Consider the following 23,662-nt stretch of genomic DNA (forward strand, 5'->3'; position numbering starts at 1 on the left):
ACCACTGAATTTATGTAATTAATTGATGGAGAGCTTGAGTCCCTTTAATGAAAACAACTCACTTTGTGTTTAAAAGGTACAAGATGTGGCAAATTGAAATTGAGCAGGGGAAATCTGGAAATCTCCGGGAACAACTTGAACAGAATGAGGAGGAACTAGAGACAAAGTGCAAAGAGCGAGCGGAACAGAGGATTCAGAAAGAAAAGACTGCAGCCCGGATGGCAGAACGAAAACAGCAGGCTGGAAAAAAGTAAGCACAATAACTGATAATCCACTTTCTTTTTCCCAACTATCTGTGCCCATTTCATTTGGGTATTGGAAAGGTTTGCTAATTCAAAGGATGGTAGTTATGAAGGCTGTTCACATAGGTACTCACCACAGAATATTTACACTGGGAAACACAATTAAAAGAGGCAATAAAAAACAATGGCAACAGTCCACAATCCTGCAGCCCTTGGGCAAGCGGAGGACCCCTTGATTTTAGTGGGAGTTGTTCGTACATCAAGGCAGTAGGACTATGCCCACTAGGTTTTTATTTGTGTTTTGCAGAAAAGAAATGGAAGCCCAGAAGGAGTATGAGAAAGGACATCAAAAAGTAGTTGAAGATGTGCACAGGAATCATGAGAAAGCGGTGCAGTTTCTGAAAAAATCTATGTTAAGGTTCCATTAGCTCTCCTCCTTGCTAGTTTCATAACAGTATCTGAAATGTGATACCTGATCATCAGCCTTTAAGAGTAAACATTTTACTGCTAGATTATATTGTGTGACACTTAGCCCTGGTCTCCATTACAAACTTATGTTGGTATAACTACATCACTCAGAGATGTGGATTTCTGCATCCCCAGAGAGATAATTATATTGACCTAATGCCTCTCCCATTAGTATAGGTAGCATCTTCACTATGCGCTACGGCAGCTCAGCAAGTGTAGACAAGCCCTTAGAAGTCTCCAGCCATACCATCTAGTGCTATGATCCTGTCAGATTTCACAAGCTAAATAGGGACTTAAATAAGAGGCCTTGGAGGAAAATCCAGGTGGCTTGTGAAGTAGTGAGAGTGAATCAGTAGTTGGGATCCTTCCTTTTGAGTCGGTTGTGACTAAATGTCCCAGTATGGTTTTAGGGAACATTGTGTTGCTGTAGGAGTTGAGTTTTGGGTGAGATGTGTAATCCTGGCCACTTGTAGGCTTGTCATTCCTTTGACACTTTTTGCACATGTACAGGTGTTAACCCCCCTCAACTAGCCAAATTCCAAATCAGACAATTACTCTCTAAATTCCCTCTGATATTTCAAATGGCTATTATAGCTTTCACTTTGTCTACTAAAACTTCTGCAGTTTGTTTCTTTGTGCTGTTACTGTGTTACGTCCCTGCATTGTACTTCAGAGGTAAATGAGATGAGCTTGTTCTATGTTGCTTTATATTTTTGTAAATAACTATGAGTTTATTTTTATACCAGAGAGACTCTACAAAATATTTTCTAAATGAACTTTATGTGTATATTAGAACTTTATACATGGGAAAGATAATTGTATATTTTCCCTATTATTGTTGAGTTTTTTCTTTGGCAGCATGGACAAGATGCCAGCAATTAAGTCCAGTGAATTGATTACTTGACTGTTCTTGATCAATCTTATATCTTGAGCAAAATATATTTTATCTACTAGAACAGAAGCTAGGATCATAGTAGTTAGAGATGGAAAAAACCAGCTGGTTACAAAATGAACCAAATATATTTTTCTTATAAATATTGTTAATATTTAAATTCACATTAATAGTTATGGGATTTTCTCAGGCTTGATTTGGGGGATACTGTATATTAAAAGGCCCATATTTAGGGGTATATTTGTAGTCTTTGTATACAGTAGAGCAGCTTTTGCAAGGATCAGCCTTTGATTGTTTTAGTAAATGTCGTTGTGTGTCTTGGTTATATATGCGCAACACCCAAATCTTTACTATATTTTAGTACTAGATGTTGATCTTGACATGGAACACACCTCCTAATAGATACTCAAAATTTAAGCAAATACATTGTCTGAAAGACTTGTGGCCTTTGTAACTCAAGTGGTCCTAAGGACAAGACTCTTCCAACTATTCTATTTTACTGGATCCAACAGCCGAGTAAACACAGTGTTACCTACAGGAGCAATGTTTGGTGACATTAACAATTACTGTTTGGCAGGTTAGCCATTTTAATGCTGAATGCTTCACAGCAGGACACAAACCTGAGGGGTTTTATTCTACCAACAGAATTCGTCAGAAAGAAGCAAAGGAAGAACTGAGAACTCAGGAGCATATGGAAAAAAGGATACAAGCTGTGCTCTCCCTGAAAAACAATATAACTTCCAACAGGGTACCACTATGACTACTTAGATCAGTAGTGATGCAATTGATTCTCTGGAGTGACAGATTTTAACGAAAACCATTTCAATTTTTAGCGTGTCCATGGTATGCCATGACCTAGGAGTCTAGCAACTAAATGTTACAGGGTCAATCTCACAGGTACAAATTCAAACACCCTCACTCGCATTGCGTAAGTACCTTATTCCAAGAGCAGTTCACTTACTTCAGTGAAACCACACCTAGAATAGGGTATTCCATGAGTAAGGGCGTCAGAGTCTGGCCTATAGTGTGACTGATTGTCTTACTCTTAATACAGAAATACTTGATATTAAAGTAAAACAGTTACATAACATAACAGTTAAAATAATTTAAACCAACAGGGACATTTAGATCTATGGCTGTCATAATTTTGTCTTACCTGTTTGAATCTATGTACTGCAGAGTCTGAGAAGATGATCTTAACTAGCCACTGACTGTATTATAACCACCGATGCCTTCCACACATTGATCCGTAGAGTAACTTGTTTCAGGGGAGGGCCCTGGAGAAAGAGGTTGGAGGTCAAGAGATATGGTTCATGCATTTAGTCCTGACCCAGCCACAGCTCTTTGCCAGAAGCAAGAATAATCTGTGTGAGCTGTGGCTACATTTGACTGAACCACTGAAAATAAAATCAGGAGTAATTAAAGGATTTTAAAAAAACCAAACAAACCCAAAGGCAAGTTCAACTATTAAAAAATCTCTTGGTAGAAAAATCCACCACAAATTTGAGCATAGGGAAAGGGACCAAAATCAGATTCTGTATTTTATATTTCATATTGTGTGAGTAAAATATGTAACTGTTATTTCCATCACTTTGTAGGAAAACCTCCGAACCCTCCAGGTGAGAGACAAAGCAAGAGTTCTTGAGGCAAAAAAGCAGGAGATGAAGATGAGAGAGGTTATTCTGGCAGAAAGAGGCGATGTCACTAAGGAGATTTTTCTCCATAAACGACACATGGAGTTAGAAAGGCAGAAGCAGTAAGCAGTCATTTCTTTGTATACCTTTCACTACAGGTTGATACTCATACAGGAGTGAATCTCCACCTCACTCCACTCAGAAACTGAAAGCATGAAATCTATAATTCTGTTAGCCTTGCTACCCTGGGGAACTGAACTGATTCTTGTGTAGCTAGAGACTATCAGTTCAAATCTTCAGTTTATGTGAATTGGCAAAGCTTTATTGAATCAATGATGGAGGGCTTGTCTGCACAGCATGGCAGTAAGCATTATGTGGGTGTGATTTCTAAAGCATACTAACGTCCATTGAAGCATGTCACATAGCCGGGCCATCCTGGCTCTCAGGGTTCCCCCCTTGTACAAAGGACTCACAGCTGTCTGCATTGCAGTCCCCCGTGCTCATTTATTTACAGTGCACACAGTCAGTTCCCCACTTTCTGCCCCAGGCACTCTAGGGGCTCGGAGGCTCAGGGTGCTCGCCCCTCCTGGCCAGCAGGCAGACTGATTCACAGTCCAGTCCAGTCCAGTCCGCTCCGCTCCGCTCCGCTCCGCCCTGCCCCGCCTTGCCTGACTACGTCTCCCCCTTTTCCTGGTTTCTTGAGCTGGCCTGTATACCCTCCCTGGCAAGGTAGCCAGCTGTTCCCCCTTTGCCTCATTAGTCAGGGCTCTGGCTTAGCCTAATCAGTGCGGTCAGCTGTTGCCTGCTCCCTTTTTAGTTCTTGGCTCCACTGACCTGCATTGCCTCAGACCAGCCCACTGTGTTAGAGGCCACAGAGGCAGCTGAGGGGTTTACTGTCCTCCACTCTGTCTCATACATTAATTGTTCTGTATAGACCCTGCTTGTGTGCACAAAAAGTTTCCTACTGTGCTGTGCGGATACTTTTAGTATGCACCAGCAGGGTCTATATAGACCAATTAGTGTGCTTTAGAAATCAAACCTCTGTAGCGCACACTGGTACACTAGACATGCCATAAGTGAGTCACTCAAGGTCTATGGCAGAGCAGAGACTTGAACTTCGGTCTACCAATTCCCAGGCTAGTGGCCTAGCCATTAGGCTATCTTTTTTTAATTCTTTTATTATAAGTTGGCTAGATCTCAAGTTTACAATATCCCATTAAAGGATAAAGTCTAAGTGAGTTGAGAACATTATAGTTTGAAAATCTTACATCACTTTCAGCCTTGGCCTTGGGGAATGGGCCCTGATATGACTTTTAAAAAGACATGTTTGAGAAGGATAATTGAAAATATTTAGTCTGTAGAAATATGTAGACACCATAAAAATCACATGTTATCGTGACAAATATAGATCACTGCAATATAGCTTTAAGGTCCTGCTGTTTAGGTTAAGGGGTCCAAAGAAACTGGATCCTTTGGTAGTATTGTTAGTGAACAACAATGGCTGCTTTCTGGTTTTTGTTTTTGTTTTCTTAATGTTTTAATACAGAGAATTTACAGAACAGCAGAAATCTCAAAAAATTGAGATTGTAGCTCGGATTTTGCAAGAGGAAGCTTATGTAAAGAAACAGAAAAAACATCAAGCCCAGACAGAGGCACTTAGGAGTCGGAGCAAACTTCAGGATTCCTTACGGTGGAGAATCAAAACATGGCAGTATATTGAGAATGCCTGTGAAGATCCAGCTGCAGCAGTACTGCAGGTAAGCAATGTTATTACACCTAATTACTTTTAGAGAACTGGTCAAATGTTTTAGGACTGCTGTTGTCAGCGAAAACAGTTCCCCCCTTTCCTCCAAAAAATTAATGGTTTGAGTCTGATGGTTGTGTGTTGTCTAGAGAGCCAGGTGATATAGAGTACAATGTGAACAGGTAATGGGATAGCTTCTCCATCAGATCTCTAAATAGCAATCAGTCTCAGTCTAGTGCAGTTCTGATACTCTCTTAAGCAGGAACACTTCTTCGTTGAACTCAAAAGTAAAATGTAGTTGTAAAACTGGGTGAATTTTCACAACAGTGACTCAAGGGACATACTAGGCAGCCTCATTTCCTGGTTAATCATCTCCCACCCCAACAAAGATTTCGTTTCAGATTAGCTTGTCCCTAGTGAGAAGACCTGGACGGACACAGCTCTGTTTGGGGCCTCTCCACACAGCTTTTAAGTCAGGCAAGTGGGGTAGTGCTCTCAAAATTTGTGATCCTCCGAGCCAGTGCCTACAAAGTATTTTATTTCCGTAGAATTCCAGGTCTCTGCTGGCTCAGAGAGGAGGAAGGCAGAGTTTTGTCCCCAAATTAGATCCTCCCATGTGGCTTCTGATCCGGTGTAAGTCTTTGATATTAAAAAAACAACAACAAAAAAAGAAGAAAAGAAAAGAAAGGAAAGAAAAATGTATCTGCCAGTGAAAATAGGCACAGTACAATAGATGTTAAAAACAACACATGAAATTGGGTTGCATTATTTATTAGAGGTTGAATCAGCTTCATGGCAGTACACATTAATGAATACCCTTATGCCTAAACATTAGTTTCCAACCTACTAATTCCTGCAACTGACGTGATGCGATTTTTTGTAACATAAGGTTTTGACTGTCCACAATGTCTTAGAGATTAAGTAGCATGATCAGTCCCAAATATCCAAACTTCATAGCCTATTAAAATGACATTGTGTCTGTTTCTAAGGTATTGCTGCTGGAGTAAAACAATAGTTTCAATAGTTCCTTGGCATTTTGCTCCTGTCTCATTGTAGAAGTCTTGGCGCACTCCATCAGCTTGTTCCTCAATTGATGACAAATCTAGTTCTGTGGTGGATTCTTCTGAAAAAATATCACAAGATACGATCCATGAAAATGATGAAGAGGATGACGAAGAGGCAAGTGAGACTCTGGCTGAGCCAGAGTTTACGGGACTTTGGACTCAAGAAAGTAATTTATACAAGGTAAAACTTTTAATTTCTCATTTTATCCCCTGCATTTTTTCCACTGTTTCCTAGCAAATGGGCTTGTCATTGCCATTTGAAGTTTTCTGACTCTTGTTAGTATGATGTGAATGGGCACTCAAAATCCTTCAAATGAATTCTTCATGCAAGTTTTGTTTTAAAGTAACCTGCACATGAATTGGTTTTCTAAGGAGCATTTTCTGTCCAATTATATTCAGGTTCTAATATTGTGCCCTTCCCCATTGTATCTGAGGGCTGTCCAGTGGTGCATTAAGCATTGTGCCTAGAATTTGTAATGGATGGTTCTTTCTCTCTCTCAGTGGAAAATTGCATTCGGATTGTTTGATATATTGAGTGAAACCATGGCTTTGTTGAAATCAATGTCAGAACTCCCACTGAATTCAGTGGGGTCAGGATTGTATCCATATAAAAAAAATGTACCTATGAAGAGCTAGGTGCCTCTGTTTGTGAAAGCAGCAGGGAAGGAGTGCACCATTGGCTGATCTTATTTATTTTCTGAACTAACATGACTGCACATTCCTAGCCAATGATCAGCAAGGCCTCTGTTCTAAGAAACAAATGGAAAAAGAATTTCCATTTTTTTCACTTACGTGTTAGGAACTAACAGACTAATGTGTGGGACTGGGATCGTCAAAGGAGCCTAAAGGAGTTAGGTGAAATTCAGTGAGATTTGGGCATCTAACTCCCTTTATTTTTAAGGATGGAATTTTCAAAGGAGACAATTATTTACTCACTATGCACCATACTTCAGTCAAAATCCCCACTGCAAACTCAATACATGCTTTATTCACACAGTACTGCTTTAGTTTCCACCTGAGAGATCGGGTATACAGCTAGTAAACAGTACTGAATCTTTATATTGATGTTATTACATGGGGTATTTCTACACAGCAGTCACGAGGGATGATTGCAGTATATGTAGGCATAACCAAGCTAGCTTTGATTAAGCTAGCTTGCTAAAAATAGCAGTGAAGGAATGGCAACATGGGCTAACTGCCTGAGTAGATGTTTGCTTGTACATTCTCGAGTGGCTAGCCCATGTTCCATCCGGGCTGCCATGGCTTCCTGGCTATTTTTAGCCAGCTAGCTCACTTGAAGCTAGCTTGGGTACGTCTACAGGTGCTGCAGTCACACCTCCTGACAACAGTATATACATATACATGCTCTTAGACAGAGCATATGTGGTTTGTGGTTCAACTCCTGATCCCAGTTACATGGGGTAAATCTGGAGTAATTCCACTGAAGTCAGTGGTGTGACCTTGGATTTATACTGGCATAAATGAGTTCAGAATCTGATCTTATACATTACTTTTTCCTCAAAATATCATTGCGATGAAAACTGATTTTTGAGTTAGGTCCTTAGAGATGTATAAAGTTCCTTGATACAGTATATCAATTGGGTGTAATGCTCCTCCCCAAAACTAGTTTTAAACCTCCGAAATAATGGTATTGGCAGACATTGCTATAGTAGTGTGTCACTTAAAACAAATATTTTTTTCCTCTATTTTGCTGCAAAAATATGCAAATTTAAGAAGACTCAGCATTATTATAGAGATTGAAAGAAAAGGTTCAGGTCTAACAGAGAGGAAAATGGTGACATAATAAATCTTAATAGAATCATTAATGTGTTAAACATTATTAGTCAAAGAAGTTGAAGTTTGCCACTATATTCTCATAGTGCTTGTTCCCTTATATAGAGAAAATTAACTGGCTTAGTTTTAGTTCTAAGATTTGTGGAGACATATATCACTTCATGTTTGCTGGTTTGTTTGACTTTTAAAACTGAACATGACATTCTGTTGAGTTGGTAATGAAGATCATTTCATGTGGAAAACATTTTTTTCACCCAATGCTTGGCATAGAAAGCACATCTTTCAGTACAGCAAAGCAACAACATTTAGGGCTCTGATCAGAAATAAATAATGTACATATGCAAAGTGGAAATTGATGTTTTCATAATGCAGCCAAGCACTTACACATTTTCCTAAGGCACATACCTTCCATAGATTTATTTTCTGAGTCATATGTGACCTTGAGAGCAGACTAGCATCAAAGGACACTAGCAGTAAAACTTTATTCTCTTTCCATGGAAGAAAATAAATTGGCATCAAAAGCTGAGGTGGCTATAAAGTTGACTTCCTTGAGTGATCAGTCACCCAGGAAGTTCAGAAAAACACCCACTTTAAGTGGGGAAGAGGCACTATTGCTGTATACAATTGTCAGAACATAGTGTTGCCTAGGTGCAAATTACAGAACAAGTGGAAGATTGGAATCTCTTCATACAGAATTTGGGAGGCTGAGTTCCAACTGAAGGGGAAGTAGAAAAGCAAGAAGCCAAACAGAGGTTACAAGATTCCAGTTACAGGTTCCTCTACCAAGTATGGCTTTCTTCTCTTACAAAATACTGTTTATAAACACCTCTGATCACAGTTACTGGTAGCCCCTGAAGTCTTGCTTGTTGAAGTCAAGAGAGTTGCATATCAGGGATAAATTTGGCTCTCAGTGTTTTAGATGAACTGGTATGTATAATAAGAGCTTAGCACAGCCTTAGCCTATTGAGCTTAATTCAGCTCCAAAGTTAGTTTTAGCACAATTGGTTGGCTGGAAAGAAATCCCAATATTTTGCAGTGTTTGTACATCTCTGTGGATAACTAAATCTTTGCATTTGCAATTCCAATAAAATCATTATTTTGGTTAATTGATTGATGGATGTTGGTCTCTCTGTAATTCTGGCCACTATGCAAGTAAACAATGTGGAGAGAGAGCATAGGCCTGTGTAAAATGGCTGAAGCAGTTTCTCATTCAGAAGCAACAATATGTATTTTCTTTCATATTTTCATTAGGCCAATCCTGCTGTTCATACTCAGGGTCAGGTTTTGCTCTTAATTACACCAATGTAAATTTGGAGTAACTATACTCACTACAGTTTACTGTTAAAATAAATCCTTTTCCAAACTTCCTTCTGTTGAGATCATTTTTCCCAAGGCACTTTGAAAGCCTTGGCTAACAGGCATGAAGTGCAAAATGTTCCATTACGGATGCTAATTTCCATGTATGCCCTGCACTGTCTATCATGAAACCAATTAAACACAATATGCAATCACCCTGGAAAGCAGTACAGGTCCATACCATGAAATGGATATGCTTAACAACAGGAACCATTCTTGAAGTTAATGGAGCCTCTCCAGATACATACTGATGTAGCTAATGGCAATGTCTGTCCCGCTGTTTCATTGACACAAGTGAGGGTGTTTTGCCTGGTTGAGGTCTATGTAAGGACTTCTGGATTTGCCCTTGTATTTTTTGAGTGCCTAACCTCTTTGCAGTGGTAAAGAGATTTTCATGTCCAGATGCAGATAACCCAGAATCTCTCATTCACTCTACACTGTATTAAACCCAGAGAGAGAAAGGTGGGTGTGCAGCTGTCAACATTTTGTTGCTTTTTGGATGGTGAGCAGCTGGGTTTCTGGCTTCTTCCTACACAGAGACTGGATTTTTTATTTATTTTTCAGTGTATAATATGTGTTTATAGTGTTGTGACATTACCCAGGACACAATTTGGATGAATGAACAGCTGTGTCCCCTCAGTTCTCTAACCTGGGGTGCCTTTTCATTGCTTTGCTGTGAGACCTACCACTCCCGGTCTGCTTGCAAAAAGCCTCCAGCATGTAAATTACTCCCAGATATACTACAGTGCTACGGCCAACCACCCTTTAATTACACTGCAGAGCATCACCAGCAATTCCCAGTCCTAGACTTTCCCCCAGAAATGTACATCTTATACTGCCCAGCTCTCTCCTGGACAATACAAGCTCATATAAAGTCCATCATTTTATTAATAGAAAATAATATGCACAACTTCTATTATCCCAAATGGAGCTTCCCAAATACTTCAGTCCAAACACATTGGTCTAGATAAACAGTTGGGACTGTTTAGTTTAGAGAGGAGACAAATATGAGGGGTATGATAAAGGTTATAAAAATAATAAATTGTACGGCAAAGGGAAGTCAGATGCTCAAGTTTATCCTTGTGTATTATACAAGAGCCTGGTGACATGCAATGAAACAGAAAGGCAACACATTTAAAACTGATCAAAGGAAATTTCTATACAGCACAGACCTAGGCCCATTGGGAGGTTTCTTTCCCTTACTGATGTTTACATGAAACATAAAATGTCTGATTCCTTTTCAGCTGGCTGAAACCCTGAATGCACAATTTCTGTCTTTTTGATTTGCATAAATTGATGGACAGAATTTACCCTCCAGCTTCTGGTCCCTACAGTGAAATAATAGTAAAACTGATGTGATTCTTTATCACAATACCCAAGTTTTTTAAATTTTTAATTGCATTATTTTTGGCAATTGTCTACTTGCTTAAACTGCAGGCTATAGTTTGGTAACCAGCAGCAAACTGCCATTTGAACTGTTAGCTCAGTTTGGAATTGAAACAAGGGTGGAAAGGATAAGAAACTGCACATAAAATTCCTCTTCAGGAGATTGTCCTATAATGATTTTCATTATGTGGATGGAACTTTTTGCTACTAAAGAGAAGGAAAGCTTGAACTGAGGGGTGAATGCCTAAATATCTAATTCAACATTTCCTAGCTCTTCAGTTCACTGCCACTTTCTCTCTCATACGGATGTTAGTTTTTCAGTACTTGAATTCAGCTGGTCCTCTCCTTGTCTCTTTAAACATATTTACTGAAAAACTTAAATTATCTAGTGTGAGAAATGCTTAAAACCCAAGCCACACAGTTCCTTGTTGTGCAATATACTGGAATCACATACATTCAAAACTGTGCAGGCACATTTTGTTCATGCTTTTTAAAAATTGGACCTATAATCTTTTTCTCTTAAATGATAGCTCCTTCAGCTTTTCCTAAAAGAGCCAAATTCTACTTTCTGATAAGTTTCTCTGTGGAAACTCCATGCATGCGTCTGAGAGCAGATCTGGCAAATATGTTTTGTTAATCTACAGTATCACTTTCTCCTCTTACCATATACAGAATGTGTTGAGTCTGATTTTCAACGGGCCTCAGATTAGCCTTTAATTTTGAATGCATAACTATTTATCTGTCTACATGCTGCATTTGCACATACAGATCAATCAGTTATATACCCAGCTACCCAATCAGTGCCTGCTAATTAAAATATGATAATTGTGTTTGCTAGAACAGATTTAAGGCACAAATTTGTAAGCTCAAAATTAGGGTTCTGTTCTGAAAATTTGGTGGAATAGAAAAGTGTACAAAAATATCTGTTATCTATGGTTTCTTATTAAATTACCATTTTTATTGGCCTCAATTATTAGGTGCCAAAAGACGAAACAGATCCGAAGCCACTAGGTGCAAGTAAAATGGAAAGAAAGATTTTCACTGAAAACTTGGAGAAACTCCGAAGTAGAATTATTCACAAGCAAGTCGTGTCCGGTCATGAATTTAAGGGGTGCCCTTTTTATAGCAAACCAAGTCTTGTTCACTTCAAGGTTGGTGCACATTGTACATTGTGGCATTGTGTATTTACTGTATGTACATACCAGTGTCTCAGTCAAAAGCACATTGCAATCAAAGGCAAGACTCCCATTGACTTAAATGGGCTTTAAGACTTTAAGGAATTAGAACAGTCAGAAAGGTCAGCACATAATCTGAAGCTGCCTGAGGAGATACAATTATGTGGTTCTTGTTAGGCTATGTTCTGTGCTAATCAATTAAAACTAAATTACTTAACATGTTTCAAGAGTATGTGGTATAAATACAATATTAATGTAATAAAAAGCTGCCTGAAGGATGTCTTACATCCCACTGTCAAATATAATTTAATAATGTACCGGAACAAAAGCTTTCCAGTATTCAACACTTCGCAGTCTTTCACCCCACACCATGTGTTGTCACTTCTTACAGAGCCTGTGTCTGAACCATCATGAAATGTTCCCCAAATAGGCACTTATTTGATCCTACAAAAAAATGGTCATTAATGCACCCAACTTTTCGGCCAGTCACAGCCCTACTCATGGTCAGTGCACCAAAAGTTATTCCTTCAAGGAACATGGGTACGCTATGTGTACATAACTGACATACAGATATACAGACCATACTTCCCAAGCTGTATGCCCTGGAATACCTCCCAGTGTGAAGCACTGGAGGAGTGGCCTCTCATTGGATGTAGAAGGATGGCGGAACTGAGGTGAAAATATTCTGCCTCATGCAGCCTTTCTGCCGTGACTTTTCATATACATGGGAGGAAACCTAGCAGGACAAGCACGGGACTGGTTCTAGTCCTAGCTCTTCTTCATACTTCGTGTGTGATCTTGGGCAAATTACTTGACTTCCTAATGCTTCAGCTTCTTTATCTGCGAAATGGAGATAATACTTCTCCACAGATACCACATATGCAGGATTCATGGTTCTGGATTTTAACTCCTTAGCAAACTTCTCTGCCTCTTAGTATTTTTATGCTTGAGGGCAGATAGAGTGTGTGCCAAGCCCCCTATTGTCCCTGCTGTTATAGCTATTTTATTTTGCCATTTCATTGCAATTCTGCCCTTTTCAGTTTTTTGAGAACTAAATACATTTTACTTAAAGATTCCGACAGCTGTTAGAAGTTCTGAACTGGTGGCTTCTCAGCATGAATTTCTGAAATTGCAGAAAGCGCTTTGCCATGCCCAAGGAAAACAGTGAGCATGCTAGAAGAGTGAAGTGGCTATATCCAAACAGACACACGACTCTCTTAAAGTATCAAACTGAAGTTTTGGTTCTGGCAAGATGTGAGAAGTCTTTCTAAATTTTAAAGTGCATTGTCAACAAGACTGAAAACTCTGCCTTTATGTGCCCTGTCCTTTGGCACACACTCCAGTGATCATTTCATATTTCTTTTATATGGAAGTAAACAAATACTGACAGCCTCATAAGCAGATGAGGGCAAGAGGAAGAAATCTTTTTACCTTTTTCTGTTTTGGATGGAGAAATCCTTTACTTTCATACACAATTTTAGTACTGCATTTTAAGCTCATATAAAAAATATGGTTGGCGTGAAGTTCCTATTCCTTCAGAAAGGTTCATGGCCAGATTTTCACCCAGTAGCTTCCACTGGTGGGTACAGAGCCCATTTGAAAATCCAGTCACTCCACATGCCTATATGCAGCTGAGCTTTTTTGAAAATCTCATTCTAACTGTGAGTGCTAAACACTTTTTAAAACCTGATTTACAGATTGCAGGTGAGATTTAAAAGCACTTCCATATTTAACAAGACCAGCAGATCAGCTGTTAACTCTTTTGTAGTTTCCCCTATTGCATTGTTGCATTGCATCTCTCTTTACTTGCAGAATAATTCCTGTTTCCTTGCACTGTGACTGCAGGCACATTGGCTGACTGAGAACACCCTTCTTAGGAGTCCCAGATGAATTATTACTATGCTATCTGTACCTATAAATAGGATGATGTACTCATATTTGTAAACAATTTGCAAATTAGTGTTAATCTGCTGTTGGGTAATTATTTAGCTTCCGTTTTATTGATGACAATGCGTCTATAAAATAAAATTCTAAAAGGATTTATTGATGACCATGCATCTAATAAAATACAATTCTAAAAGAACAGTAAATAATACATAACACTTGCATAGCATTTATAATTTTCACAATTCCATTCAAAGTCAGTGGGAACTGCAGCTGCATCCCACTTCTAGCCCTAAAAACTGGTGTGTACTGGGGAATGGTATGCACTAGGAAAATTTCCCCTAAATCCTAACCAGTTTTAAACTAGCTGGAGCCACAGTGTAGACTATAGTTTAATTAACTGATTTCAAAATTACCTTGGAGTTCCTAGTTCTCAGCTCTGTGCTCAGAGCACTAGACCCCGAATCAAATTTTAATGTAATAATATTCTGAAATGCATTTACTGAGGGCAACGTATGAAATGACTTGGAACCATCAAGTTGTGCACCCAGATGATTAATCATAGAATATTAGGGTTGGAAAGAACCTCTGGAGGTCATCTAACTAATGTTACCAATGTTACTATCTAACTAATTGTTACCAATCTAGCTAATCTACCTAACTAATGTTACCTCATGAGCCTATTACTAATTCCCACCTCCTTCTTGCTGTTTGTTACCTAGTTGTGTCTCTTGTTTTAAATTGGATTGTTTGGAGCAGAGAAACTTGCTGAATGTGTTTGTACAACACTTAGCACAAAGGGCCATGATTCTGATAGGGAGATCTGGGTGCCTCTGCAGTACAAGTTATAAAAAAAAGTATACCACCACCACATGTGAAAATGCTACTAACTCCATAGAGGTGTGATTTAATCTGTGTGCTATTTTTAGGATTTTGATGTTGGTAAAACCTACAAAAAGAAGATAATTTTGATAAATGCATCTTACAGTGTTAACTTCTGCAAGTTGGTGGGGGTCAGTGAGCATCTCAAAGATTTCATCAATATTCAGTAAGTAAACAGACTCAAAATCTGAGAGGATGATTTATTACACTCTTAAAATCAAAACAATTGATAAAGTTGCAACCAGGCAGCTCTTGTATTTATTGCATTTATATTTTACTCTCCGTGGAGTCAGTTCTGTTAAACAGAGCTATAAAAAATTACCTTTCAAAATAAATCTCATCTCTCTCTGCTATTCCTCCCTCGTTTTCCCATCTCTCATTTATGTCATGTACAATATGAAAGAAAGCACAGCATCAAGGTCATTAGATCCCTAATGAGAACCCTCTACCCATCCCCACAGATGTTTTGTGCTTTAAAAATGTGCTACTAATGGGGTTTTATTTACTACCATCCATTCCAAATGCAACAGATATAATATCTCTGCTTAGACTTGAAAAAAAGGGTACCTAAAATTAGGCCCCTGAATCCAAACCTAAGCACTTAAACAAGAGGCCTGGTTTTCAATAGTACTGAGTATCATTCATTTAGGTGCCTGAATACAGAATTAGGAGACTCACTCCAGGCACTATTTCAAAAAAAATTTTGGCCTATACTCTTTGGCAAGAGGACCTATGAATTGTTGACCCCTTTTACAGAATTTTTTTGAATAAAATCACTGTACCCAAGATGTTCAAAATACCAAGACCCCAATCACAGTACCACTTTGGTCAAGTGTTTCGATCCTGCAGAGGCCCCAGGCATCTCTATGTTCAGCTGACTCAGCAAAGCTTGCCATAAGTAAAATGCCCTTAAATCATGGAATTCTATACTTCATACTCTCCCCACCTTTCCCAAGTGTGCAGAAACCTTCTGTATGACTACCACATAGATAGAGCACTGTGGGATTTCAGAGGGTGCAATCACTCAGGAGAATCTATGAGCAAATGAGTCGCTGCTCTATTCACCACATTCCCGCTCCAAACCCAGTGACCCTTTGGCCAGTAAATATTACAGAAGTTAGAGCTCCATCCTGCAAAATACTAATGTGTATGCTTAACTCTGAAGTTAATTGGCATGTGACTAAGTGTTTTGCTGGAACAGGGCCAGAATGCTCAGTATCTTACACCTGAATGTATTAACTTCCATTTGGCACATTGGGAATCCCACTAGAAGTATTACAGAGTCCTGGCTCCACAAAGGGACTGATAGCAACTGAGCTATCAAGCCATTGGGAGAGAGATTTCTCCCTCTGAATTTGCCCAGGTGCCCTGAGATCACTAAGATTTGGGCATTCCCCATGAATCATAACACTGCATGTGCTTGGGAGCACACAGACCCTCCTTCCCAAAGGGAAATTGTTTGGGTTTTCAGCAGCCTTTATGGTGCAGAAATTGTGAAGTACCCTTTGTGGAAGGCGATACAATGTGCATGTGTGTGTGCACATACATAAGAAGCTAGAACATTTCCTGATTCTTCCTTCTCTTCTTTTTCTCACCAGACTTTTTAGCTATGGTGCATGCCACAGAAATACCTTTGTGAGTGTAACAGAAGTATATCTGGGATAGAAAGAGGGAGGCTTGAAAATTCCCCCAGTACTAATACATTTTTCAGTCAAGCTTTTGCTGGGGACAAACTGAATTATTGTATATTCTTTCACAATATGTTAACAGGAGAACCACTGTAGACAATCTGAACATAGTATGTTTCAAGCTTTCCCTAAGCAAAGCACTTAAAAACGCAATACGTTTTGCCTTTAAATACAGTGTAACTTTGAAGAGATCCATCCTACTGATTGATGGTTGTGTATGTTACACCTTCATGGAAATAACTTGTTTTGAAGTAAATTAAAATGTGACTAGAAAAATTAAGTTAAAGTTAAGACACAATCAGGCAACTACATGAAGGTCTTTGGACAAGATAGAATTTGGTTTCACATAGCTCTTCTATATTCTAGCTGTCTGAAAATCCCAACCTTAACTCATTTCTTTTTAAAGGCACACAAGGGAGTTAGGTGTCCACTTTCCACTCTCTCAAATTGGTGATAAGATGATTTGTTATAATGAACTGCACAGAAAAGTACTGGAGTTTATAGACACAGAGCAGAATTTTAAAAAGGGCCCAACAGCCACAACTAGGATCAGATTTTCAGCTCCAATGAGGCACCTAAATAAACGGCCAGATTTTCAAAGGAGCCTGACCTCCAGCAAACTGAGCACTTTTGAAAATCTGACTATTTAGTTAGGTGCCTACATGGGAGATGATTTTTTCCTCCCTGAAAATCTGATCCCAGTTGTGGGTGCTGAGCATTTGAAAATCTGGCCCATATAGGATAACAGATTCCTGCCACAAAAATCTTGCAATTTAAATAAACAGACAAAAGAATGAGGAGGGATGGGGCATGAGATTTATAATCTGACTTTTTCTTTTAACTGTAGCCTATTAGATGATAAAGTACAAAGGGAAAAATAAGCAGATGCAACCAAGTTAGCTCCCAGTCTGAACTGAATGACCTGTGAGATAAAGTGTACTAGATGTATCTAAAATCATTAATATTCCATGCCAATACAAGGGGAAAAATTACTTGGTCTCACAAAATGAAGATTAAGAGAATATTAGTATATCTAACACCCATCTCTGTAGTCTCCTAGTGATAGTGAGCAAGGAACTGATCCAAAGCCCATTTGAAGTCGATGGAAGGACTACCATTGACTTCAATGAACTTTGATTCCAGTACTGAATGAATACTTCTATTGTTTTTTACTTTATATGTCAGGCACTTTGAAAAAGGCAAACAACCACCATTGTAATTAGAGAAAAGGGGCCTGAGTTTCTCTCTGGGCCATCGAAAGGAATTTTACATTAAAACAAGCAAAAATTTGTCCACCAGCTGCCATCTTCTGTGGTATGGCTCAGGTTAACTTCCTGATTATCGGTAGTTTATATGAAGTCTAAGATGAAAAGAACTGACGAAATAAAGGAATTGAAATCTTTAAGACCATTTAAATGGAAATTCCTAGGGATGTTTACATCAATTATTTAACATAATACTGACAATAGATTATGTAGAAAAATATTTTGTCCAGTTGGGACAGAGTCCAAATTAACCTAAACTTTATATTGATGAATTCCTTTGTATACCTGTGAATCAGCAAATGAGAGAATCTCAAGTCTGTTTCTTTTTAAGCATCGTTTACAGGCTAATCTTAGATTGAGATGTTCCGAACCACAAAAATATCAATTCTCCCCCTCCCCCAAGAATTCACTGTAACTTTAATTTTTAAAAAATGCCAAGGAATATCACATTAATTAATTAATTAATTTGGAACTCTATTAAACCAAACAAAAGACCAATTATAATCTGGCTTAAAATGAAAAAAGCCATAATTTGTGTGTAAATGCTATTTGTTAATAGATAAAACAGCTTGAACCAAACCTGCTTACTTTGCATATAAATGAAGTTAAAAGTTGCCAATTTTTTAGGCTAATCTCAGGAAACAGTTTCTGACATTGATGTTTCTGTTGCACCCCAGTGAAGTGACACAATGTATTGCCCACTGAAATGAACAAGTCATGTTACAACAATAACTGATTTCATACTTCAGAGATTCTGTTTTACAGCTCACTACTCTCTTCCACTTTGTAGTGATACGATGTGCTTTGAATTTCTAGCCACCTCAATAAGATAAGCCATGATTCTTAACAAACCATCCCTCACCCTCTCAGTCCCTATGACAGTGTATTGAAATATGAACGTGGCACAATTACTGACTGAGCACAGCCTCCTTGAAAGCTTCAAGGTCTGAATCCAACCTGATGTAGAAGCTCTTGTTAAGTTTTACCTCTTGCTTTCAAATACCCTTCTCACAGTGCAGCCTTTCATGGCCCTTAATAATTTTAATTTAATTTAAAACGTTTTGAATGAGAAATAGGACATTTGGCACTATTGACTAGTTTAAGCTACTACAGTATCTTGAACATTGTCATATCCATTGTTAAGGGGATGAGGTTGGATGCTGAACAATTTAGTCACAGACTCACGGAGCAATTGATGCACATTTCAGGAAAGCACCTAAGCACATGCTTAATTTTAAACATGCTTAAGTGCTTTCCTGAATGCCAGTTTTGGAGTCTACTGTAAATTGATCTGAAATGTGAACCTTTGATTTTAACTATTAAGACTTCTTAACTAAAGTTTTTATGGATTAGGAAAGCTGTTTTCTTACACGTCTTTGGATGCTCTTGAGGATTGGTTAATTTCTTCTTCATTTAGCATGTTCAATGAATGGACTATTTAATTCAGCATCACTGATATGTGATTGAAAAAATAAATTACAATCTGCTAAAAATCCTAAATCTTACCTTGGTATAATAGGTTTGTCAAAAATACCTTTCAATTACAAATTAAAGCTTCAGGTACTGTGAGCAAAATAAGTTAATGACACTGCATTGGAAACTGCGTGGAAAAATATGTCTGACTTAATTTAGGTTTTATATTCTTTCCCCTTACATTTACCAAGTACCTAGCTAGATATCTTATCTATATATCTTTTTTTTTTCCAATAAGACTGTGTAAGAAATATACCAATTGCTTGTACAACAGAGATCGGATTTGTACATATAAGGCTGTGTAATGCTTTGTTACCTCATTTCTAGTAGAAAGCCATAAATTTACAATTTATTACACGAGCCAAGCATTTGGCAAGTACTCAGTAAACTGAAGCTGTCTTGTTATTTGACTTACCTACCTTCTCTTAAGAGTCACACCTGTGGATTTTCTTTCACTTTTAGAATCTTTTCATAAGGCAAGTAGTTATATACTATGTGTTTTAAAAATAACCAAAAGACAACTATGTTCTCATGCTAAGAATGAACATACTGCACTTCACATGGAAGTCATCAGTCAATGAGCAATTTCAAAGCAAACCCATTTATAATAAGAATTTCTGTTCCATGCATGCACACATGGCAGTGCATGGTGGGTCTCCCTTGCTGCTACTTCTAACTATTGCCAGGTCAAACTGCCTCAGACAGCTGCTACTTCCTCATGTGCAGATCTGAGGGCCAGTGGATCCAGGAAGTTCACAGACCCCCTGACCCACCACTCTGAGTCCCCATTCGTCTGCTTTCACAGAGTCAGCTGCCAAGGAGCTCAGCGCACAGAGCAGCTGAAGAGACATCCTGGGCTTTATCCTGCACCATCCAAGTTAATGGGAATTTTTCCATTGACTCAAATAGGAGCAGAATCAAACCCCTATATAGCCGCCTGTATGGAAAATGCCTGTAGAACTCAATATGGATGTAACCAACAGGATTCCACAGACATTACTCTAAAAGCCTCTAGAATGTAACAGATTTAAAGAGAACCATCCTGTAGAATTCTAGAACAGGGATAAAATTCTCTATTAAGTTCCATAGGACAGGTTCAAAACCCCAGTTTGAAAGGATCTCAATTTCTATAATATTCTCTAGGAGTTTTCCATAAGAGGCTCCATAGCTGTCCACACCACTCTCCCCTCATCTCACTCACTCACTCACACACACTCACACACACACACGAACTACAATAATGAACCGTGTCTAGGGGTGCAAGGTGATACAGTGTGAATGAATGTATGTAATATGGTGAAGAACTAAACCCTGGAGATGTTCTGACCTTGATGTTGATTACTCTCTAATGAAAGCTCATCATCTTTGCCAGTTCCAGGCTGCACTGGCTGTACTTAGGTTACATTTGTGGTTCATGATCCTTACTCAAAGTGAAGATTAGTCCAGTAAACTTTCTCCAGACTGTTAGTGTGTTTCCATCCCAGAACCTTGAATGGTGTTCACTTTTTCTAACTACGAATGGAGGAGGATTTTTTTAAAATGCTGCTTTAATAAGATTAGTTTTTCTTATTATTTAAGGTGCGTTACTAAGAGTTCCATGACAGTCCAACTTGCCTGGGGTGAAGTGACTAGCCCAAGATGCGCCAAAGTGCCAATAGCAGTGTCAAGAATAGAACCTAAGTCTCTTGACTTCAGTCGCTTGTTCTAACTACTAGGAAACAGCTTCTCCCAATATCTACATGTGTCTGTTGAGAATCAGTTTCCCCATTTGTAAAATGGGCATAACAACACTTGCCTTTGTAAAGCACTTTGAGACTTTCTGATGAAAAGCTCTATACAAGTACAAAGTGTGATTATTTATTATTACTCAGTGCTTGCACAGCCTTCCACTGGCCTGTCACTCTTTCTGACTTCTATGAGAAAAAAATTCACGCAAGTAAAAATACGTGATTTTCCTATCAATTGTGGGAGCTGGAGTTTTCAAATATAAATCTAACAATGTCTTACATTTATGATCTGCACAGCTTTGATCCACCTGGCCAGATGTCTGCTGGAATGTCATGTGAAATGGTGGTAACATTTAAACCAATGGTAAGTGCACTATGTACGGCAATTATAATACAAATATGTTAGCTATAGGATGATGTGAATAATAGTGTTATCCACCCACCAAATTTCATAGTGTCATTAGTCCAATTTGTTTATTATTATAAAGGAAACAAAGATGATTACAACCTTAAAAACAATATCTAATGTAAATATTTTACACACCACACTGGCATTTTCTAGTGCAATATTTTATTATAACTCCAATCATTGAGTCTTTCTGGAGCATGTATTGTCAGACTGAAATCTGCTCCAAAATAGAACAGGTTAGAGGATGCCTTGCTGAAATAAGTTAGGTAATCAACAAAATGTAGCATTTACACAGAAGCCTAGCATCTCTAAAATTATAGTGTCTAATTTTAAGAATGTATTTATTGCTTTTCTACTGTAATTTACGAGTAGATTTGCTAACTTTTACAGATGGCTAAAGATTTAATGCTTAATCTCTTTAGATGCATCATTGAATTTTTTTTAATTATTTGGTTTAGATAAATGAAGTTCTCGAAGGAAAAGTCATATTTTTGGCTCAGAATGGTTCTTTTTCCATTCCATTGAAATGTACAACCAAGAGATGTGTTGTAAGTCAATTTTTTAACTTTAAATACTTTTGAGAGAGTCCAGTCTAAGAGCAAAATGAATATAAATATCAGTGAGAATATTTAGAAATGTATCTACTTTTCACTTTCTTATTCCACTCTAAATATAAAGTGCTCTTTTGCCATAATGATTTATTCCAAAATGAATCTTCTATGAAAGTGCAGCATTACTATCAATATATTTCATAAAGATATGTTAATAGTTTATAAGTATGTGTAAGCATGCTGGTAAACAATGTCCAACATTTGTGCCTAGTAGATGCATTATTATATATTGAGTCAAACAATAAATGGTATTTTTAAGGTCTCAAGCCCCAAACTCTACAGAAATGTATGCGTGTGCTTAGCTTTAAGTATGTGAGTACTCTAATTGGAGTCAGTGGTACTATTATTACTACTATTTATTAATTATGTGTAATATAGAAGTACCTAGGAGCCCTCATCATGCACCAGGACCCCATTATGCTAAAGGCTGTACAAACACAAAACAGTCGGTCCCTGCCCCCAAAGAGCTTGCAGTGTACTCGTGCATATAGTTAAAGTCTGTTAAAATTATAGTTAAGCCTTTCTCATCGGGGTTCTGTAATTAACATGCAAAAAGGGTAGATGAGTGGTAGATGTAGCCAGCACTTGTTACTTTTCCCTCTAGTTTTATTTTGAGCATAACATTACAATGTATTTCATATTTTATTGAAGGGGAAAATAAATTATTGTATGAGAAGACATGCTATTTTACACATTACAATCAACTGCTGAGGGTTTCACTGAGACCTCTATAAAATCACTTTAACATATACACCTAACCATGATCCATACCATTAACTTCCATTGGAAACCAGTTATGTTTAAAAAATTGTGGCACAATATGACAGGAGAGCAGGGAAAGATGTTCAAAGTCACAAATAGAAATTGGGTACCTTACTTTCTTGAGTTTCTTTGAAAATCCTCCCCATGTCTCAGATAATTTGTTCATAAGTTTAGCTTTCCATATAGACAAAGTTTTATAGCATCTTTCGATCTCTCCATCCATTCATAAAAAAACATATCTCCTTATGCAAGATATCAGCCTTCAGAGAATTTTTAAACCCAGTTTTAGATGAGGAACATGTGTGTATTATGTTTAAGACGTAATACACAGTATTTTCACCGGAGGCACTAGTTTTTCTTAAGTGGGGGCATTTGATTTCTCACAGGCTACTTTAAAGAATGTACTCTGGAAGAGCAACGGCTCTTTTAAAACTTCCTTATCAGATAAGCAAAGATATATCATCACAAGATTGCATCACAGACCAAAGGAAATAGGTATAATGATGTGTGCCTACAGAATGACACTAAACCAATCTAGATACTGGATGGAAATGTGTGTTCAGGATGACCTTTCCAGTATAGGCAGTCACTAAGGAATCAGGCCAGCAAATGCAAAATTTGGAGCATTACTTGTAGCCTTTTTAGCAGCACAAATAGATGTAAAAAGGATTTAGACACAGGAAAGCTACCCTGGAATAGAACTCAACAAAGTATGGATTTTTCAGTTCATTGGCAATTCTGAAAAATAAATATTAAATGAAATAAAATATTTTAATTGTGTCAGGTTAAACCCACAATGAAATTTCTCAAAATTTTCCATGAATCAAAGAGTTGAACAAAATGTTTCATTTTCACTGAACATTTTTTAAAGTTTAATTTTAAAAATAAAATTAAAGGAAATTTCAAAATGAAAAGTTATTTCAAACCAAAAAGTTTAAACATTTCATTCTGAAGCTATCAAAATGAAATGATTTGTTTTTGGGAGATTTTTTTTTTTAAGATTTTTTTTCTTGACTTTCTTTCTTGACTTGACTTTCTTGACTAATAATTAGGCAAAAGCAGTATGAATTTGCAAAATGTTTCTGTGTTGTCAAATCTGCATTTTTTGCTGAAAAAAAATTCAGTCAAAAAGTTTTGTTTTGCTCTGTTTTGGAGTTTTTAGCATTGTTGTTAAAATAATCAAATACATAGAAGAGGAAAAATAAG

General features: G+C 37.8%; 1 protein-coding gene and 1 long non-coding RNA gene across 5 annotated transcripts in view; one reads left to right on the forward strand and one right to left on the reverse strand.

Annotated features, from left to right (window-relative positions):
* The window catches only part of CFAP74 (cilia and flagella associated protein 74), a 92,737-nt gene that overhangs the window by 25,066 nt on the left and 44,009 nt on the right, over nucleotides 1–23,662 (forward strand). For all 4 annotated transcript variants that reach the window (XM_067567181.1, XM_067567180.1, XM_067567183.1 and 1 more), the window contains 10 exons: nucleotides 77–250; nucleotides 550–660; nucleotides 2,248–2,350; nucleotides 3,201–3,358; nucleotides 4,783–4,993; nucleotides 6,037–6,225; nucleotides 11,558–11,731; nucleotides 14,569–14,687; nucleotides 20,972–21,038; nucleotides 21,542–21,631. In XM_067567181.1, the coding sequence (XP_067423282.1) occupies nucleotides 77–250; nucleotides 550–660; nucleotides 2,248–2,350; nucleotides 3,201–3,358; nucleotides 4,783–4,993; nucleotides 6,037–6,225; nucleotides 11,558–11,731; nucleotides 14,569–14,687; nucleotides 20,972–21,038; nucleotides 21,542–21,631 (1,396 nt within the window). The remainder of the gene's footprint in view (nucleotides 1–76; nucleotides 251–549; nucleotides 661–2,247; nucleotides 2,351–3,200; nucleotides 3,359–4,782; nucleotides 4,994–6,036; nucleotides 6,226–11,557; nucleotides 11,732–14,568; nucleotides 14,688–20,971; nucleotides 21,039–21,541; nucleotides 21,632–23,662) is intronic.
* LOC137165767 (uncharacterized) overlaps nucleotides 5,717–23,662 on the reverse strand; it is a 104,224-nt gene continuing 86,278 nt past the window's right edge. The window contains exon 4 of the long non-coding RNA XR_010923486.1: nucleotides 5,717–6,103. This is a non-coding gene — a long non-coding RNA (uncharacterized lncRNA). The remainder of the gene's footprint in view (nucleotides 6,104–23,662) is intronic.

The sequence above is a fragment of the Emydura macquarii genome, unplaced genomic scaffold, assembly GCF_026122565.2.
Source record: "Emydura macquarii macquarii isolate MOO-44397 ecotype Brisbane River unplaced genomic scaffold, CSIRO-AGI_Emac_v2 contig_2768, whole genome shotgun sequence".
Lineage (NCBI taxonomy): Eukaryota > Metazoa > Chordata > Testudines > Chelidae > Emydura > Emydura macquarii.